The 18,855-nt window shown below is 45.7% G+C and overlaps 1 protein-coding gene across 3 annotated transcripts in view; it reads left to right on the top strand.

The window, feature by feature from the left end:
* LOC139266011 (neprilysin-like) overlaps positions 1-18,855 on the top strand; it is a 277,737-nt gene that overhangs the window by 116,723 nt on the left and 142,159 nt on the right. For all 3 annotated transcript variants that reach the window (XM_070883753.1, XM_070883755.1, XM_070883754.1), the window contains exons 5-6: positions 17,930-18,010; positions 18,097-18,192. In XM_070883753.1, the coding sequence (XP_070739854.1) occupies positions 17,930-18,010; positions 18,097-18,192 (177 nt within the window). The remainder of the gene's footprint in view (positions 1-17,929; positions 18,011-18,096; positions 18,193-18,855) is intronic.

Genomic DNA, 18,855 nt, shown 5'->3' on the forward strand with positions numbered 1-18,855 from the left:
AGGAGCCAATACATGGGAACTGTACAGAGCAGGAAGGTCTCAGACTTAATCCCTAAGCTGTCATGAGTTAGCTGCCAAAACAGTAGCAGGTCACTAATATTCGCCCAAGTGTACTTGGGAAGAGGGAGTTTAGCCAAGTATTCTCATTCTTGATTACTGTCCAGTGGCTCCTGCTGTGTGTGTGGATAGTGGTGACAGTCCCTTACAGCCAAACGAGGATAAAACTTCATAGATGTTGGACAAAAGAACAGCTATTAAAAACAAAACATGAGCAAGACAGAAGCAAGGCCGACTGCTTAGCGATCTTATTGCCTCTGGTTTACTAACAGCAGAAACCCCAAGGTGGGCTGTGCATTCACCAAACCACCTATTTGCCATTCAGTCAATATTGAGGCTGTACAGTTTCCTCAGGACTTTTTGGTCAAATTTCATCACCTTCGCAGGTTCCGCAGAGACTCTCACTTGCCAAAAGATTACCAAGTCCTTTGTTACTTTTATTGTTCTTTTGCTTAGCATAGACCATCTGCACTGTACAAAAGCAAGATACTGCGTATGCTGGAAATCGGAAATAAAAAAGATAAATATTGCACATACTCAGCAGGCCAAGCAGCATCTATGGAGAAAGAAACAGGGTGGTGGGGGTCTGGAACTCACTGCCTGAAAGGGTGGTAGAGGCAGAAACCCTCACCACTTTAAAAAAGTACCTGGATGTGCGCTTGAAGTGCCATACCTGGAATATTGTGCTCAGTTTTGGTCTCCTAATCTGAGGAAGGACGCTCTTGCTATTGAGGGAGTGCAGCGAAGGTGCACCAGACTGATTCCCGGGATGCCGGGACTGACATATGAGGAGAAACTGGATCAATTGGGCCTTTATACACTGGAGTTTAGAAGGATGAGAGGGGATCTCATAGAAACTTATAAGATTCTGACGGGACTGGACAGGTTAGATGCGGGAAGAATGTTCCCGATGATGGGGAAATCCAGAACCAGGGGACACAGTCTTAGGATAAGGGGTAGACCATTTAGGACCGAGATGAGGAGAAACTTATTCAATCAGAGAGTTGTTAACCTGTGGAATTCCCTACCGCAGAGAATTGTTGATGCCACTTCATTGGATATCGTCAAGAGGGAGTTAGTTATGGCCCTTACGGCTAAAGGGATCAAGGGGTATGGAGAGAAAGCAGGAAAGGGGTTCTGAGGGAATGATCAGCCATGATTTTATTGAATGGCGGTGCAGGCTTGAAGGGCCGAATGGCCTACTCCTGCACCTATTTTCTATTTTTCTATGTTTCTATAACCTACAGGGCTACGGACCAAGAGCTGGAAAGTGAGATTTCACTGGATAGCTCTTTGTCGGCCGGCGTGGACACGATGGGCCGAAATGGCTCCCTTCTGTGCTGTAAATTTCTGTGATCCTATGATACTAATCCCCTTTTGAAAGCCACTATTGAATCTTCCTCCACCACCCTTTCAGGCAGTGAATTTCAGATCCTAACTACTCGCTGCATAAAAAAGTTTTTCCTCATGTCGCCTGAGGTTCTTCTGCCAATTACGTTAAATGTTGTTCACCTTCCTCAGGCCTCCCTGTGAAAAGTGACCCCACTGGGAGCATTACCTAAAATTTTCAATAGTAGAGGAGTGTTTCTTACCACTATCACCATCTTGTTATGGCCAATGTCGACACATGATATTCAAGGTGAGCCATGATTGGGATCATCGTCTGTAATTATAGACATATGTCCATGACGATAAAGTCACGATTTGCACAATGAACGACTGTTAGATTTGGAGCTATTTTATTTGAGGTTATTAGTTCTGCAAGGCCTTCCCGAGTGCATGGAATTTGTGCAACTCATTCCAGCCATGGGGTAGGTGCAGCTCCAGCATTTAACCATTGGCAGAAAGTGTTTTGACGTGCTTTGACTGTTAGAAGCTAATCGTCCAAGTTGTTTGCACTGGGCGTCAACAGGAAAATCTGTTCCAGGTTGCTAATAGCATGACTGCAAGACATGTACTTGTCCATTTGTAAATTACAAGCACATTTCTTTAATATCCCCATTGACAATACAATTATTGCAAAGTGGGAAACTTAGCTCATTAAAATCACATTTCAACACTAATTTAAACCAACCAGTCAACATTTTTCGAATATATATTTTTTTCTCCATTGGTGGCTTCTGTAATACTAAATGCTGATCTATTTAGGTTGGAAATAAATGATGCAATAATGGTCCAAATCTTCTCAGTCTTTATTTCTTTTTCTATACCTGATTTGACAATAATTCACCCTATTATCTTTTCCGTCCTTCCTCTGTTTCTTTCTCAATCCTTAAAACTTGGTGGTTAAGGAGATAGACTATTGGTCCTGTCGCTCACTCAGATCCCAGACGGCCCATTGCCCTCGCTGCGCTGTTATCAGCTCACACTTCAGCAGTGTTAGGGTTCAAATTATATTCGAGTGGAAGGCCCCAGGACAAAGCCTAACTGACAGCGTTTGCCATGAGATGCCTCATTCCAGCAAGATTTGGCCTTTTAAATTGATGAACACTGAATGCAATTGCATGATACTCCTCTGTTCATATTGTACAATGATAGGCTGGTCTGCAATGCCAGTGATTAGAATTTATTTGTACCTTTCTGTTATAGTTTCAGAATTTGTAATGGTAAGTCCGAGATTAATTCTGGAACCTAGGCAGCCATTCCTCGACCAAGCACACTGCTTGGAATGATTTGCTTGGCCAATGTCTGAATTAAGTGATTTCTCACTCTGAAAATCAGACCACAGAGAGTGCATCATTTTTATACTTTTAGACAATGTGTACACTTTACTGTAATTGATAAAACTGTACAGTGTTGCTATGGCATCATTATGTGTTAGATTTCATTACATAGAATTATATAAAATTTACAGTACAGTAGCAGGCCATTCGGCCCAATATGTCTATGCCAGTGTTTATGCTCCACAGGAGCTTTCTCCCTCCCGATTCATCTAACCCTCTCTGTATACCCTTCTATTCTTTCCTCCCTCATGTGCTTAGCAAGCTTCTCCTAAAATGCATCTAAGCTATTCACCTCAACGACTCCTTGTGGGAGTGAATTCCACATTCTCACCACTCTCTGGGTAAAGATGTTTCTCCTGCATTCTTTATTGGATTTATTAATGACTATTTTATATTTATGGCCACACAACACAAAATACTGTGGATGCTGGAATCAAATAAAAACAGAAAATGCTGGAAATCTCAGCGGGTCAGGCAGCATCTGTGGAGAGAAATAGGGTTAATGTTTCAGGTCTGTGTCCCTTCGTCAGAACAGGAAAAGTTCGAGATGTAACAGATTCTTAAGGAAGTGCACGGGCAGTGATAGGGGAAGGGGAGGAGAGAACCAAAGGGAAGGTCTGTGATAGGGTGAAAGACAGGAGAGATTAGAGAGACAACTAGTATTAAAACACTCTACCTAAACGCACGCAGCATTCGATATAAAATAAATGAGTTGACGGCACAAATCATTACAAATAGGTATGATTTGTTGGCCATTACAGAAACGTGGTTGCAGGGTGGCCAAGACTGGGAATTAAACATACAGTCAGGGTGTCACGGAGGGAGCTGTGCCTTCTGAATGCTGAAAGGGGAGGGGAGGGAAAGATGTGTTTGGTGGTGGGATCATGCTGGAGGTGGCGGATGGAGTATAATGTGGGAAAATGTGAGGTTATCCACTTTGGCACAAAAAATGGAAAAACAGATTATAATTTCCTGATGTTAAAGTTCAGCGCCTGAAAATGCGCTGTGTCAACTGACACTACTGTGTCAGCCATTGATTTGGAGGCGGAGTGGGACTTATGGCAGGACTCACAGCAAACTGTCTATTTTACAGCAAACAGTCTATTTACTCGGTAAACAGAGTCTATTTAATTAGCGCACCAAAGCAAACAGTCTACAGAGTCTATTTAAAACGAGTCTCGATGAACTACCGCAAATAGAACTCATGACCAAAACTGCAGCAAACGCTAAAAGCAGGGTGATTCTTCCAGTAAAATACAGTGAGTGAAGGATAGTTACAAATGATGTGCATAAAATCAATCCCAGTCTCTTGCAGCAGTACAGTCTCCAGGTGTGATTTTCGGGGGAATTACCCAATCATCTCCATTCCTGCTCAGAATGGTGGTGTCACTTTGTGCTGCCCAGAAAATGCCTTCGCCTTTACGTTGCTGCGATCCTTCAAATGCTGCAGCATCGCCCGATTTCCCAGCTGCAGATCAGCGAGCTTAGAATGGCAGGTATTCTTCGTGGCGGGAACTCGCTGAACCCCTATTGTTGAGGCTTACCCCACCCCAGATATTCCTGCAACATCGTCATCATAATCATAGGTCAAGCACGTCACTCATCACGTGACTCTTGCCTGGTCAAAGAAGGGACAGGGAAAACTATGCTATCGTTTCGTAATGGTGTCAGCCATGGCTCAGTGGGTAGCACTCTTACCTTTTAGTCAGAAGGTTGACACTCCAGTACAGTACTGAGGTAGTCTGCACTGTCAGAGTTGCCGTCTTTCGGATGAGACGTTAAACCGAGGCCCCGTCTGCCCTCTCAGGTGGATGTAAAAGATCCCAAGGCACTATTTCGAAGAAGAGCAGGGAAGTGATCCCTGGTGTCCTGGCCAATGTGGTGTCCTGTCCAATGTTTATCCCTCAAACAACATCACTTAAACAGATGTATCTGATCATTTATCTCATTGCTATTTGTGGGAACTTGCTATGCAAGTTGGCTGCAGCATTTTCTACATTACAACTGTACCGATCCTTCAAAATTTCTTAATTGGCACATGTCCTATGGATGTGAATGGCGCTATATAAATGCAAGGTTTTCTTCTTTCTTTCAAGGGATGATTTAACAAATCTCTCATTATCGTGAATGCACACAATATTTCCGAACTGTAAATGGAGCACCCTCATCATACAAGTCTAATTGTAGGGAGGGTACATTATAAAAATGGGTGTAAGGACTGAACAATATTTGAAATTTTGCACTAATAACAGTCATAAGTTTCTGTGTATTGCCACTTTTATTTTGTTGCTATGGGAACTACAAGTAGGCTGTGCAACCTTCTCTGTCCTCAATAGCTGTGTGCCATTTTAATCTATGGAAATTGTGGCTATAACTGAGACACTTGGAACTACGGGTGATTAAAGTGTCAAATTGAAGTGAAGCTTTTTGTTAGCATTGGAACCTTTTTGTGCTATTTGTGAAAATGATCATCTGAAGCTTGAAGGATTTATTTATTATTTTTAAACTGGTTTTGAAACATTGTATGTTTTTCGAGCTGTGTGCTGTTACTGGTAAGAAGGACGATTAATTGCCTTTAACTCAGAACCTCACCTTCAGCGCCCAGCAGTCTGCCCATTTTGAAGCCAGTGTAAATGGGGAGGTTAGTGCGTCTATTTTGAGCCCAGTGTGAGTGGGGAGGTAAGGCCATCCATTTTGAGGCCAGTGTAAGTGGGGAGCTTAGTATGTCCATTTTGACGCTCGCATACATTGTGAGATTGATGCATCTGTTTTTGAGACTCGTACAATTTTCTGTTTATTAACTCACTCACTAATCGTGCTAAGTCCTAAAAATCTACTCCTACATACAACCAAATTTTAAAGTACCTGTAATTCTAATTGCAGCATAAATTATGGAGATCATTATTTGAGTACTTATTGCTGACAAGGAACCTGGCTTGCTGCCAAGACATATCATCAAATGATCGGTGCATCCTTGGCTGTAGTGAGCAAGTGTCCCTGGCCACCCGTGCTTACTTGGAAAACTTTGTTTTACAAAAAGAAAATGAAAGATTTGCATTTATATAGCACCTTACCACCGGACGTCCCAAAGTGCTTTACAGCCAATTAAGTACTTTTGAAGTGTAGTCACTGTTGTAATGTAGGAATCGCCAATTTGTGCACAGCAAGTTCCCACAAACAACAATGGATAATTACCAGATAATCTATTTTTAGTGATGTTTATTGAAGGATAAATATTGGCCGAGGACACCGGGGATAACTCCCCTGCTCTTCTTTGAAATAGTGCCATGGGATCTTTTATGTCCACCTGAGGCAGCAGACGGGGCTTTGGTTTAGTTTCTCATCTGAAAGACGGCACCTAAGACAGTGCAGCACTCCCTCAGTACTGAATTGGAGTGTCAGCCTAGATCTTGTGCACCAGTCTCTGGAGAGGGACTTGAACCCCCAACCTACTGACTCAAGAGGCGATGATGTTACCAACTGAGCCACGGCTGACATTGTAAGTACATGTATATTCTGTTCCATGACAATTACATAAGAAGTTATCTGAGGGGGCTATCCAGGAGAGAGGATTGCATCATATAGGTCAATTCTAGCCACCTAAATTGTGCTGGGTCTCGGTACTGAATGTCCAATGATCATTGGGGAAAGGGGATGGCAGACCTGAGAGATGGTGATCCAATTCTCTTGGAACCTGGTTGCCATCGTGCTTTTCAACTGGTCCTCTAGGTGTATTAGCAAGGTTTCCTTATGCATGGTATGCTATGAGGGCAGGTGCATCTGTAGGTAATGGGGAACAGGATGTAAGAGGCAAGCAGAGGTTTAGAGGACAGTTCTGGGGCACTGAATGAAAAAGCGCCTCATGATTGAGAGTCTGCGAGGAAGGCTCAAGCAGAACTAGGTAGCTTACCTGGACCAACATGGTGAGGTCATTAAACTTTTTCCTGCACTGCTATGGAGTCCTTGGGGTCAACGAGGTGGCACTCACTACCACGATCACTTCCATCCTCAAAATGTGGGATACAGGTTCAGGATTAAGTACAGAGTTAATGTAATCTGAAGTGAAATTATGTGGGACTGGATCAGTTTGTAGTAGTTGTGCTAATCTCAACAAAACAGCACCGTTTATATGATGTTGACAGAAATATGCATGTATTTGATACCCAAACTTTGCAGTGTTTCCACCCAAACTTTGCAGTGTTTCCACCTACTCAGATCCATCGACTAGGATTTTCCCAATTTTTCTCCCTTGATCTCTTGAAGAGCATGATCTTTGCAGAGCTATATGGGGGAAAGAGCAGGAGAGTGGGACTAATTGGATCGCTCTTTCAAAGAGCTGGCACAGGCACGATGGGTCAAATGGCCTCCTTCTGCGCTGTAAGATTTTATGATTCTATTTTATGGTACAGTTCCATTCGCACTATTGGTCCACCAATATCTTGGCCAAGTGACTATTCTTCATGTATCATTCTCGATACTGAGTTCCAACAGGCTATTTGGTTGTGGAGTGCATCGGCAAAGTAAACTCATTGGTCGTGAAGCACATTGGGACATCTGAAGATGTGCTGAGACACTGTATAAAATGCAAGTTCTTTCTTCTTTGATCAAATTTACATGCCATCCAATTTGCATACAGCAAGCTCCCACAAACACCAATAGATAATGACCAGATAATCTGTTTTTAGTGTTGCTGTTTGAGGTGTAAATTTTGGCTCAGCTTCAAAATAGTGCCGTGGGATTTTTATATCTACCTGAGTGGGCAGATGGGAACATTTCATCCAAAAGACGGCACCTCCAATAGTGCAGTGCTCCCTCAGTACTAGCACTGACAGTGCCAGCCTGGATTACGTGCTCAAGTCTCGAGCGTGGGACTTGAATCCACAACCAATTCTGACTCCACGGCATGCAGCAGCGCAGCGGTCTGGAACGTAAAAGAAATAGGACATAAGAAATAAGAGCAGGAGTCGCCCATTTGGCCCCTCGAGGCTGCTCCGCCATTCAATATCATGGCTGATCTGGAGATCCCATGCAGGCCGCTCAGTGGCATTTCAATTTTGAATGTACTGCACACCCAACAAAAACATTAGAGGGAATACTGCTCAGGGGTGAGGGAGCTATCCACTGAGCCACGACTAGCACTGTGCAGATGGTTTGCGCTGGTGTTAGTCTAAATTATGTCCTCGCAATGACTTTATTGAAATGGTGCTGGACTCACAGGACTGCTGCCATGACAGATGTACCAATTGTGGCTTTGTGACAGCCTTGACCTTCACAATACCTGTGGAAGAAAACACAGCCCTTTTAAAGTGTCGTCACACTTTGTGTTGAAAGCATTGAGTGACATGAGACGTCAATGGAGTTGAAGGTCACTCACTTGAAACCTGTTAAGTTATAGTCTGTTGGGAGCTCACATACCTGCACTGTAAATTCCATCTGTCAGCAGCCATGTGTTTTAAACTGTCCTGACATACTTTGACAGCTTGGTATCCACATCCAATACTGGAATGCAGAGAACGTGCTCAAGGACTGTTGTGCTGCTGTTCAGCACGGTTAGACTCATAGCTGTGGCATTAGCAGCTGGCGTGAAGAGACCAATACAGCCCAGCTCAGGTGACATGCCTCCAGGATTTAAAAACAAAATGTGTTCACGGGATATGGGCGTCGCTGGCAAGCCCAGCATTTATTGCCCATCCCTAACTGCCCTTGAGAAGGTGGTGGTGAGCCGCTTCTTGAACCGCTGCAGCCCACAGTATTTCTTTGTAGCGGTTTGGTAAGACTGAGGGCAGTTAAGAGACAACCACATTGCTGTGAGTCTGGAGTCACATATAGGTCAGACCAAGTAAGGACGGCAGGTTTCATTCCGTAAAGGACATTTGTAAACCAGATGGGATTTTATGTCAATCCGATAGTTCCATGGTCATCATTACTGATACTATCCTCTTATTCCAGATTAATTTAATTAACTGTATTTAATTTCCCCAGCTGCGTGGTGGGATTTGAACCCATGTCTCTGGATCATTAGTCCAGGCCTCTAGATTACTAGTCCAGTAACATAACCACTGAGGCTACCGTACCCTCTGGAATCTCTAGGAATTAAAGATTAATCTGCGAGATACTGCTGAGAGCAAACCCAGGAGAATAATTGTGCTTCATTTATTCTCCTTGAATTTTCCTTGAATGCATTCATTTATTAATTGTAAAAACTATTGGCGATGAGGGGGAAAAAGACTGTTTGACAGACAAGAATTACCCAATCGGGTAACAGAGAGTCTGTTCACTTTCCAATTGGTGGGGCACTGAGACAATGGACTTGTCAGGTGACCAATGGTGGGAGCGTGGGGGCGGGGCGGTTGGAGGTCATGTGGTGACACCTCCTGGAATATGTCCAACCAGAGTTAGTAACACGTAACCCAACTCGCCTTTACTCCGACTTCAATCCTCCATCTGAGGTTGAGAGGTAGCATGCGCAACTCAAAGGAGCAGTGTTGGACTGTAGGGGGGAGAAATTCTGCTGCTTTGTGCCTCCCATGAGCGCCTCTGGGGGGGGGAGGGTGGCGGTAACGGGGCGCTAAGGGGTTATTGACCGGGTGTGCAAATTCAGCGAACCCTGCCAACTTTACTGCCGGTTTTGCGCTGGCGCTAACATTTACTGTGTGTTACCGCCATAGCTCATGATGCCATCAAGTGCGCTGCACCCTATTACTGCCCCGGATGTGATATTTGGTCCCGCCCCCTGCTGCATCGCCGGGCATCAACAAGGCCAAACTTTATTCTTCGCACCAGTCTGGTGCCTGCTGAAAATGTTGTAAGCCTCGCTGCTGCGCGATGTCCAAGCCCTCCACTCTCTGAGTATGAGTGGGGCTGTAATGGAAATCGTTCAGGTCCCCTGGCAATACAGACCTCAGAAGAGGAATGTTGCAAACCATCATTGACCCTTCCCTTTAAGCGAGAGAAGCAGCCTGAGATGCCGGCAACGCTGCACTGAACATTATTCAGCGCTCTGTCGCTTATCATTCCTTTTGTTATACTCATAATAAATGGTCAGACCGAGTACAGTGTGTAATGAGCAAGTGTGACTTGAGCTCCTTTAATGTAGATCCAGAGTGCAGGTACTTTGTGGGTGGCCTGCTTATATACTGTGCTCCCAAGGGATGCTGGGATCCCTTGGGACTCCAACAGTTAGGCCCTCTGGTGGACAGGTGTGATGCAGGTTACAAGGTTACAAGGGGTAAATACATAACATCACCCCCCGTGAAGTTAACAATACACTTAATTACAAGGTGAGACGATCTGTGGCTTTGCGTTCCCTTGTCGATCGTCTCGGTACAAATACTGGTGTGGTTGGGTTGGTCAGTTCTTCATTGGACTGTTGGGCAGCTGGCCTTGCTGGGTTTCTGGGGATGATGAGTTCTGTTTCGTGGTCAACTGTGATGTCAGTTGCCATTTGTGTGTATGTTGGAAGGTCAAAGTTGGTGTTGGTGGTGTCCTCTTCAGATTGTACATAGCTGTTGGTGAACCACAGTTTAATTTGGTCCAAGTGTTTTCTGTGCATTTGTCCATTGGTCAGTTTGACCTTAAATACCCTACTCCCCTCTTTGGCTGTGACCATGCCAGCGAGCTATTTGGGACCATGTCATAATTGAGCACGAACATAGGATCATTGATCTCAATATCGCGTGGCAAGTTTGCACCATCATGGTACACACTTTGTTGATGCCGCTCCACCCATACCGCTTCCACATCATCCAGGCTAATGTCCCTCCTTACTATTACATTAATTTCCTCTTTAACCAGCAACGCCACCCCACCTCCTTTTCCTCTCTGTCTATCCTTCCTAAATGTTGAATACCCCTGGATGTTGAGTTCCCAGCCTTGGTCACCCTGGAGTCATGTCTCCATGATGCCAATTACATCATATCAGTTAACTGCTATATGCGCAGTTAATTTGTCCACTTTATTCCAAATACTTCTCGCATTGAGGCACAGAGAATTTCAGGCTTGTCATTTTAACACACCTTGCCCTTTTAGAATTTTGATATAATGTGGCCCTTTTTGTTTTTTGCCTTGGGTTTCTCTGCCCTCCATGTTTACTATTCTCCTTTCTATATTTTGCTTCTGCTTACATTTTATTTCCCTCTGTCTCTCTGCATAGGTTCCCATGCCCCTGCCATGTTAGTTTAAATCCTCCCCAACAGCACGAGCAAACACTCCCCCTCGGACATTAGTTCCAGTCCTGCCCAGGTGCAGTCAGTCCGGTTTGTACTGGTCCCACCTCCCCCAGAACCAGTTCCAATGTCCCAGGAATTTGAATCCCTCCCTTGTACACCACTTCTCAAGCCACGTATTCATCTGAGCTATCCTGCGATTCCTACTCTGACTAGCACGTGGCACTGATAAGCAATCCTGAGATTACTACTTTTGAGGTCCTATATTTTAATTTAGCTCTTAGCTCCCGAAATTCATCTTGTAAGACCTCATCCTGTTTTTACCTATATTTTTGGTACCTATATGCACCACGACAACTGGCTGTTCACCCTCCCTTTTCAGAATGTCCTGCACCCGCTCCGAGACATCCTTGACCCTTGCACCAGGGAGGCAACATACCATCCTGGAATCTTGGTTGCGGCCACAGAAACGCCTGTCTATTCCCCTTACAATCGAATCCCCTATCACGATAGCTCTCCCACTCTTTTTCCTGCCCTCCTGTGCAGCAGAGCCACCCACGGTGCCATGAGCTTGGCTGCTGCTGCTCTCCTCTGATGAGTTATCCCCCTCAACAGTACCCATTGTGGTGTATCTGTTTTGCAGGGGCATAAACGCAGGGGACCCCTGCACTACCTTCCTTGCACTGCTCTTCCTGTTGGTCACCCATCCCCTATCTGGCTGTGTACCTTTAACCTGCGGTAAGACCAACTCGCTAAACGTGCTATTCACGTCATTCTCAGCATCGTGGATGCTACAGAGTGAATCCACCCGCAGCTCCAGTGCTGCAATGCGGTCCGTCGGGAGCTGGAGGTGGATACACTTCCCGCACACGTAATCGTCAGGGACACCGGAAGCGTCCTTGACTTCGCACATAGTACAGGAGGAGCATAACACGTGTCCGAGCTGTCCTGCCATGTCTTAACCCTTAAATTGGCAACAACAGTGCAAAATATTACTTACTGGTATAGAAAATAAAAAGAAAAGCTACTTACCAATCACTTACCCCTTTGGCTGTGACGTCACCTTTCGATTTCTTTCTACTTGTTTTTTGCCTTCTCTCTCTGCTGCAGCTGCACCGGTAGGCCTCATGAACTCCCGACAACTATGCAGACGCCGGGTCTTTATAGGCCGCTCCTGAACTCCCGCACCACCTCACCTCGACCACGAACTTCCGACGACTCACGAATGCTGGGCCTTTATAGTGATATGAGCAGCTTGTGGTCAGTTTCAAGCTCGAACTTGAGGCCAAACAAGTAATGGTGCATTTTTTTTACCCCGTAAACACATGCCAGAGCCTCTTTTTCAACCATGTTGTCGGCCCTTTCGGCCTTGGCCAAACTCCTGGATGCATATGCAACTGGTTGCAAAATTCCCGATTCATTAGCCTGTTGTAACACACACCTGACCCCGCATGACGACGCTTTGCAAGCTAACATTAATCGTTTACATGGGTTATATAGAACAAGCAGTTTGTTAGAACACGGTAAATTTCTGGCTTTCTTAAAGGCAGCCTCTTGTGAATTCCCCCATACCCAGTCGTCTCCCTTGCGCAGTAGCTTATGCAGGGGTTCGAGCAGGGTGCTTAACCCAGGTAGGAAATTACCGAAGTAGTTAAGGAGTCCCAGGAACGACTGCAGCTCCGTCACGTTCCGTGGTCGTGGCGTGGTCTTGATGGCTTCTGTCTTGGCCTCGGTGGATCTGATGCCGTCTGCTGCGATCCTCCTTCCTAAGAATTCGACGTCCTGTGCCAGGAAAACACACTTCGAGCGTTTCAACCTGAGCCCCACACGATCCAACCGACTGAGAACCTCCTCCAGATTCTTCAAGTGCTCCATGATGTCCCGAACCATAACCAATATGTCGTCCTGAAAGACCACTGTGCAAGGAACCGACTTTAGCAGGCTTTCCATGTTCCGCTGGAATATCGCTGCAGCCGACCGAATCCCGAACGGGCACTGGTTGTAAATAAACAGACCTTTGTGCGTGTTGATGCAGGTGAGGCCTTTCGAAGACTCCTCCAGCTCCTGTATCATATAGGCTGTGGTCAGGTCCAGCTTGGTGAACGTCTTCCCTCCAGCCAGGGTAGCAAATAGGTCGTCTGCCTTGAGTAGCGGGTACTGGTCCGGCAGCGAAAAACGGTTAATCGTTACTTTATAGTCCCCGCAAATTCTAACTGTACCGTCCTCCTTGAGTACCTGAGCAATCAAACTGGTCCAGTCTTTGAATTCCACCGGCACGATGATGCCTTCACGTTGCAGCCTGTCCAGCTCGATTTCCATTTTTTCACGCATCTTTTATGATACCGCCCGAACCTTGTGGTGGATGGGTCGCATACCGGGAACCAAATGGATCGCACTTTTGCCCCCAAGGAACTTCCAATGCCTGGCTCAAATAACAAAGGGAATTTGCTTAGAACCTGGGTACACGCGGTGTCGTCGATTGACGAGACGGCTCAGATGTCATTCCAGTTCCAGTGGATTTTCCCCAACCAGCTTCTGCCAAACAACGTGGGTCCATCCCCTGGCACAATCCACAGTGGTTGTTCGTGTACTGCTCCATCATAGGAGACTTTGACTTCTGCACTGCCAATTACAGGGATTAGTTCGTTGGTGTAAGTCCTTAGTTTAGTGTGAATGGGGCTGAGCTTGGGCCTGTGTGCTTTATTTCCCCACAGCCTGTTGAAGGCCTTATTACTCATTATGGACTAACTTGCCCCCATGTCCAGCTCCATAGATAGGGGAATGCCGTTCAGTTCAACTTTCAACATTATTGGTGGACATTTCATCGTGAACGTGTGTACCCATACACTTCTGCCTCCTCCGTACGAGTTTCCAACTCAGTCTTATCCACTGTGGACCGATCTTCCTCTGCAACATGGTGGTTTGCAGGGTTTGCAGCTCACCTGCACATTCATTGCAGGTGTCCCATTGTTCTGCAGCCATTGCATGCATAGTGCTTAAAGCGGCATTGATGGGGCCAATGATCACCCCCGCAGCGCTAACAGTGTGTTAACTGCCCCGCATTAACAGATGATGGCGGACTCTGGGTCAATTGAGGTTGGGCCACAGCATCAGGCGTGTACATTCTGCCCTGTACATTTCTGCTCAAAACCGGCGTTACTTTATGCACAGTACTGGCCGAAACTTCTTTGTTCTGCGAAATCTGCTTGGTGTTGTCGCTGGTGGACATAAATGCCTGGGCTATCGTTATGGCTTTACTCACATTCGGAGTTGCTACAGTCAACAGTTTGCGAAGGATTGTCTCATATCCGATGCCCAGTACAAAAAAGTCTCTGAGCATTTGTTCTAGGAATCCCTCAAACTCACAATGTCCTGAAAGGCGACTTAGTCCGGCGACCTAGCTCGCCACTTCCTGGCCCTCTGATCGTTGACACGTGTAAAACCGATATCTCGCCATCAAAACACTTTCCTTAGGATTTAGGTGCTCCCGGACCAGCGTACACAGTTCTTCATAGGATTTCTCTGTTGGTTTAGCCGGAGCCAGGAGATTCTTCATGAAGCCATAGGTTGTTGCCCCACAGAGAGTTAGGAGGATCGCCCTTTGTTTGGTCGTATTCTCGTCCCCTTCCAGCTTGATGGCTATGAAGTATTGGTCAAGTCTCTCCACGAAGGCCTCCCAATCATCCCCCTCTGAGAACTTCTCCAGGATACCGACTGTTCTTTGCATTTTCACGCGGTTCGTTACCTCGTTGCCAATTATTATACTCATGATAAATGGTCAGATTGAGCAGAAACATAGAAACATAGAAAATAGGTGCAGGAGTAGGCCATTCGGCCCTTCGCGCCTGCACTGCCATTAAATGAGTTCAGGCTGTACATGCAACTTCAGTACCCCATTCCTGCTTTCTCACCATACCCCTTGATCCCCCTAGTAGTAAGGTCTACATCTAACTCCTTTTTGAATATATTTAGTGAATTAGCCTCAACAACTTTCTGTGGTAGAGAATTCCACGGGTTTACCACTCTCTGGGTGAAGAAGTTTTTCCTCATCTCGGTCCTAAATGGCTTACCCCTTATCCTTAGACTGTGGCCCCTGGTTCTGGACTTCCCCAACATTGGGAACATTCTTTCTGCATCTAACCTGTCTAAAACCGTCAGAATTTTAAACGTTTCGATGAGATCCCCTCTCATTCTTCTGAACTCCAGTGATTACAAGCCCAGTTGATCCAGTCTTTCTTGATATGTCAGTCCCGCCATCCCGGGAATCAGTCTGGTGAACCTTCACTGCAATCCCTCAATAGCAAGAATGTCCTTCCTCAAGTTAGGAGACCAAAACTGTACACAATACTCCAGGTGTGGCCTCACCAAGGCCCTGTACAACTGTAGTAACACCTCCCTGCCCCTGTACTCAAATCCCCTCGCTATGAAGGCCAACATGCCATTTGCTTTCTTAACCGCCTGCTGTACCTGCATGCCAACCTTCAATGACTGATGTACCATGACACCCAGGTCTCGTTGCACCTCCCCTTTTCCTAATCTATCACCATTCAGATAATAGTCTGTCTCTCTGATTTTACCACCAAAGTGGATAACCTCACATTTATCCACATTATACTTCATCTGCCATGCATTTGCCCACTCACCTAACCTATCCAAGCCACTCTGCAGCCTCATAGCATCCTCCTCGCAGCTCACACTGCCACCCAACTTAGTGTCATCTGCAAATTTGGAGATACTACATTTAATTCCCTCGTCTAAATCATTAATATACAATGTAAACAGCTGGGGCCCCAGCACAGAACCTTGCGGTACCCCACTCGTCACTGCCTGCCATTCTGAAAAGTACCCATTTACTCCTACTCTTTGCTTCCTGTCTGCCAACCAGTTCTCAATGCACGTCAGCATACGACCCCCAATCCCATGTGCTTTAACTTTGCACATTAATCTCTTGTGTGGGACCTTGTCGAAAGCCTTCTGAAAGTCCAAATACACCACATCAATTGGTTCTCCTTTGTCTACTCTACTGGAAACATCCTCAAAGAATTCCAGAAGATTTGTCAAGCATGATTTTCCTTTCACAAATCTATGCTGACTTGGACCTATCATGTCACCTCTTTCCAAATGCGCTGCTATGACATCCTTAATAATTGATTCCATCATTTTACCCACTACCGATGTCAGGCTGGCCGGTCTATAATTCCCTGTTTTCGCACTCCCTCCTTTTTTAAAAAGTGGGGTTACATTGGCTACACTCCACTCCATAGGAACTGATCCAGAGTCTATGGAATGTTGGAAAATGACTGTCAATGCATCCACTATTTCCAAGGCCACCTCCTTAAGTACTCTGGGATACAGTCCATCAGGCCCTGGGGATTTATCGGCCTTCAATCCCATCAATTTCCCCAACACAATTTCCCGACTAATAAGGATTTCCCTCAGTTCCTCCTTCTTACTAAACCCTCTGACTCCTTTTATTTCCGGAAGGTTGTTTGTGTCCTCCTTAGTGAATACCGAACCAAAGTACTTGTTCAATTGGTCTGCCATTTCTTTGTTCCCCGTTATGACTTCCCCTGATTCTGACTGCAGGGGACCTATGTTTTTCTTTACTAACCTTTTTCTCTTTACATATCTATAGAAGCTTTTGCAGTCCGTCTTAATGTTCCCTGCAAGCTTCCTCTCATACTCTATTTTCCCTGCCCTAATCAAACCCTTTATCCCTCTCTGCTGAGTCCTAAATTTCTCCCAGTCCCCTGGTTCGCTGCTATTTCTGGCCAATTTTATGCCACTTCCTTGGCTTTAATACTATCCCTGATTTCCCTTGATAGCCACGGTTGAGCCACCTTCCCTTTTTTATTTTTACACCAGACAGGGATGTACAATTGTTGTAGTTCATCCATGCAGTCTCTAATTGTCTGCCATTGCCCATCCACTGTCAACCTCTTAAGTATCATTCGCCAATCTATCCTAGCCAATTCACGCCTCATACCTTCAAAGTTACCCTTCTTTAAGTTCTGGACCATGGTCTCTGAATTAACTGTTTCATTCTCCATCCTAATGTAGAATTCCACCATATTATGGTCACTCTTCCCCAAGGGGCCTCGCACAATGAGATTGGTAATTAATCCTCTCTCATTACACAATACCCAGTCTAAGTTGGCCTCCCCCCTAGTTGGTTCCTTGACATATTGGTCTAGAAAACCATCCCTTATGCACTCCAGGAAATCCTCCTCCACCGTATTGCTTCCAGTTTGGTTAGCCCAATCTATATGCATATTAAAGTACTATGTGTAATGAGCAAGTGTGACCTTAGCTCCTTTATTGTAGTTCCAAAGTGCAAGTGGCCTGCTTATATACTGTGCTCCCAAGGGATGCTGGGATCCCTTGGGACTCCAACAGATAGGCCTTCTGGTGGATAGGTAGGATGCAGGTTACAAGGTTACAAGGGGTTAAATACATAAGACCTTTCACTCCCTTTGGCGTCTTAAGAGAAGTGGTTAGCGCTTGATTTCCCTCTTGGGGCACTAAAGCTGAAGTTCCTGGGATGAAAAAATGATTATCGCCCGGTGATACCTTTCTCTCATTACAAAGGTTCTCACCCCAAACAGCGCGGGATGGAATTTCTAGCCCACGGACTTTAAAAGAAATCCTGACCACCTGTAAACCAAAATGGTTCAAAGGGAAGGAACACTGTGAAAGAAATACGCCAGGCATCATTAGGATGGGTATCAAGGGATATGGAGCAAAGGCAGGTAAATGGAGTTGTGGTACAGACCAGCCACGATCTGATTGAATGGCGGAACAGGCTTGAGGGGCTGAATGGCCTCCTCCTGTTCCTAATGCTACTCTGTTCGCTAACCCTTGGATGAAATACCTTCATTTCAGGAAGTGGTGGAAGGAAAATTGTTACGGCAACTTACCGAACACGCGTCTGAACCACCTTGCCCACCCTGACGGTTTCTTTTTCTTCTTCTATGCTGATTCTAGATGTCCTTGAGAAGCCAGATAATGGAGATCTTATGGCGATTCAGAAAGCAAAGACGCTGTACAAGTCATGCACGAATCAAAGTGAGTTGGCGGCCTCGAAACTAATCCAACGGTTTTCATGATCGCCCTTGACAGGTGCTAATGCTTCTCCCTGTTTTTAACTCCAGCTGCAATTGAAAAGCAAGGTGGGAGACCGTTACTTCTCTTGCTGTCCGATATGTTTGAGTGGCCGGTGGCAACAGATGACTGGGACAAGACATACGGTAAGATCAAAATGTGGTTTGGTGCATCCTTATTGTGTTATCGAAATTGCAAAGCTGAGAAAAGGAAACCCCCCAGATTAGGATGAACAACATGGAGGCAGGAATTGAGGAATGAGCAAGTGTCCGTCAGCATCTGCTCCGTGCTGGGACCACTGTAATTGACCCTGCACGTAAATGATTTGGACTCCAAAATTGGAGGTGTGGTGTCGGAATTTGCAGAATATATCCAAAATTGAGGAGTTTAGAACTAATAAAGTGGAAGATTGCACCAAAATACAATAAGGCATCAACAGGCTTGTCGGTTGAGCAGATAAAAAACATGTGGAATTCGGGCCAAAGTTCAGGGTCCCGCTGAGGCCCATTACTGCTGGAATGCAGCGGCCAGACTGCGGAATCCAATGGCCGCCAATTTCTGGTCAAATGAGCAGCGACAGCTAAATTCAGCAGGGGGGGTTTTCTGGCAGTCCCCAATTCCGCCCCACTGCTGCCGACCGGCCGTAACTGTGTCATCAGTGTGCACACCGCCGGGACTCCCCACCTCCGTGAATATTCAGCCTGTATTCTGTCGGTAAACCTTGTCTTCTCTCTGTGAGCCCTGGCTGAGCGGCAGCTACTAAAGGCAAGGGCTCAATGCCGCCGCCGCCATTTGATTTTTTTTGCCGG

The sequence above is a fragment of the Pristiophorus japonicus genome, chromosome 6, assembly GCF_044704955.1.
Source record: "Pristiophorus japonicus isolate sPriJap1 chromosome 6, sPriJap1.hap1, whole genome shotgun sequence".
In the NCBI taxonomy this organism is placed as follows: Eukaryota; Metazoa; Chordata; class Chondrichthyes; family Pristiophoridae; genus Pristiophorus; species Pristiophorus japonicus.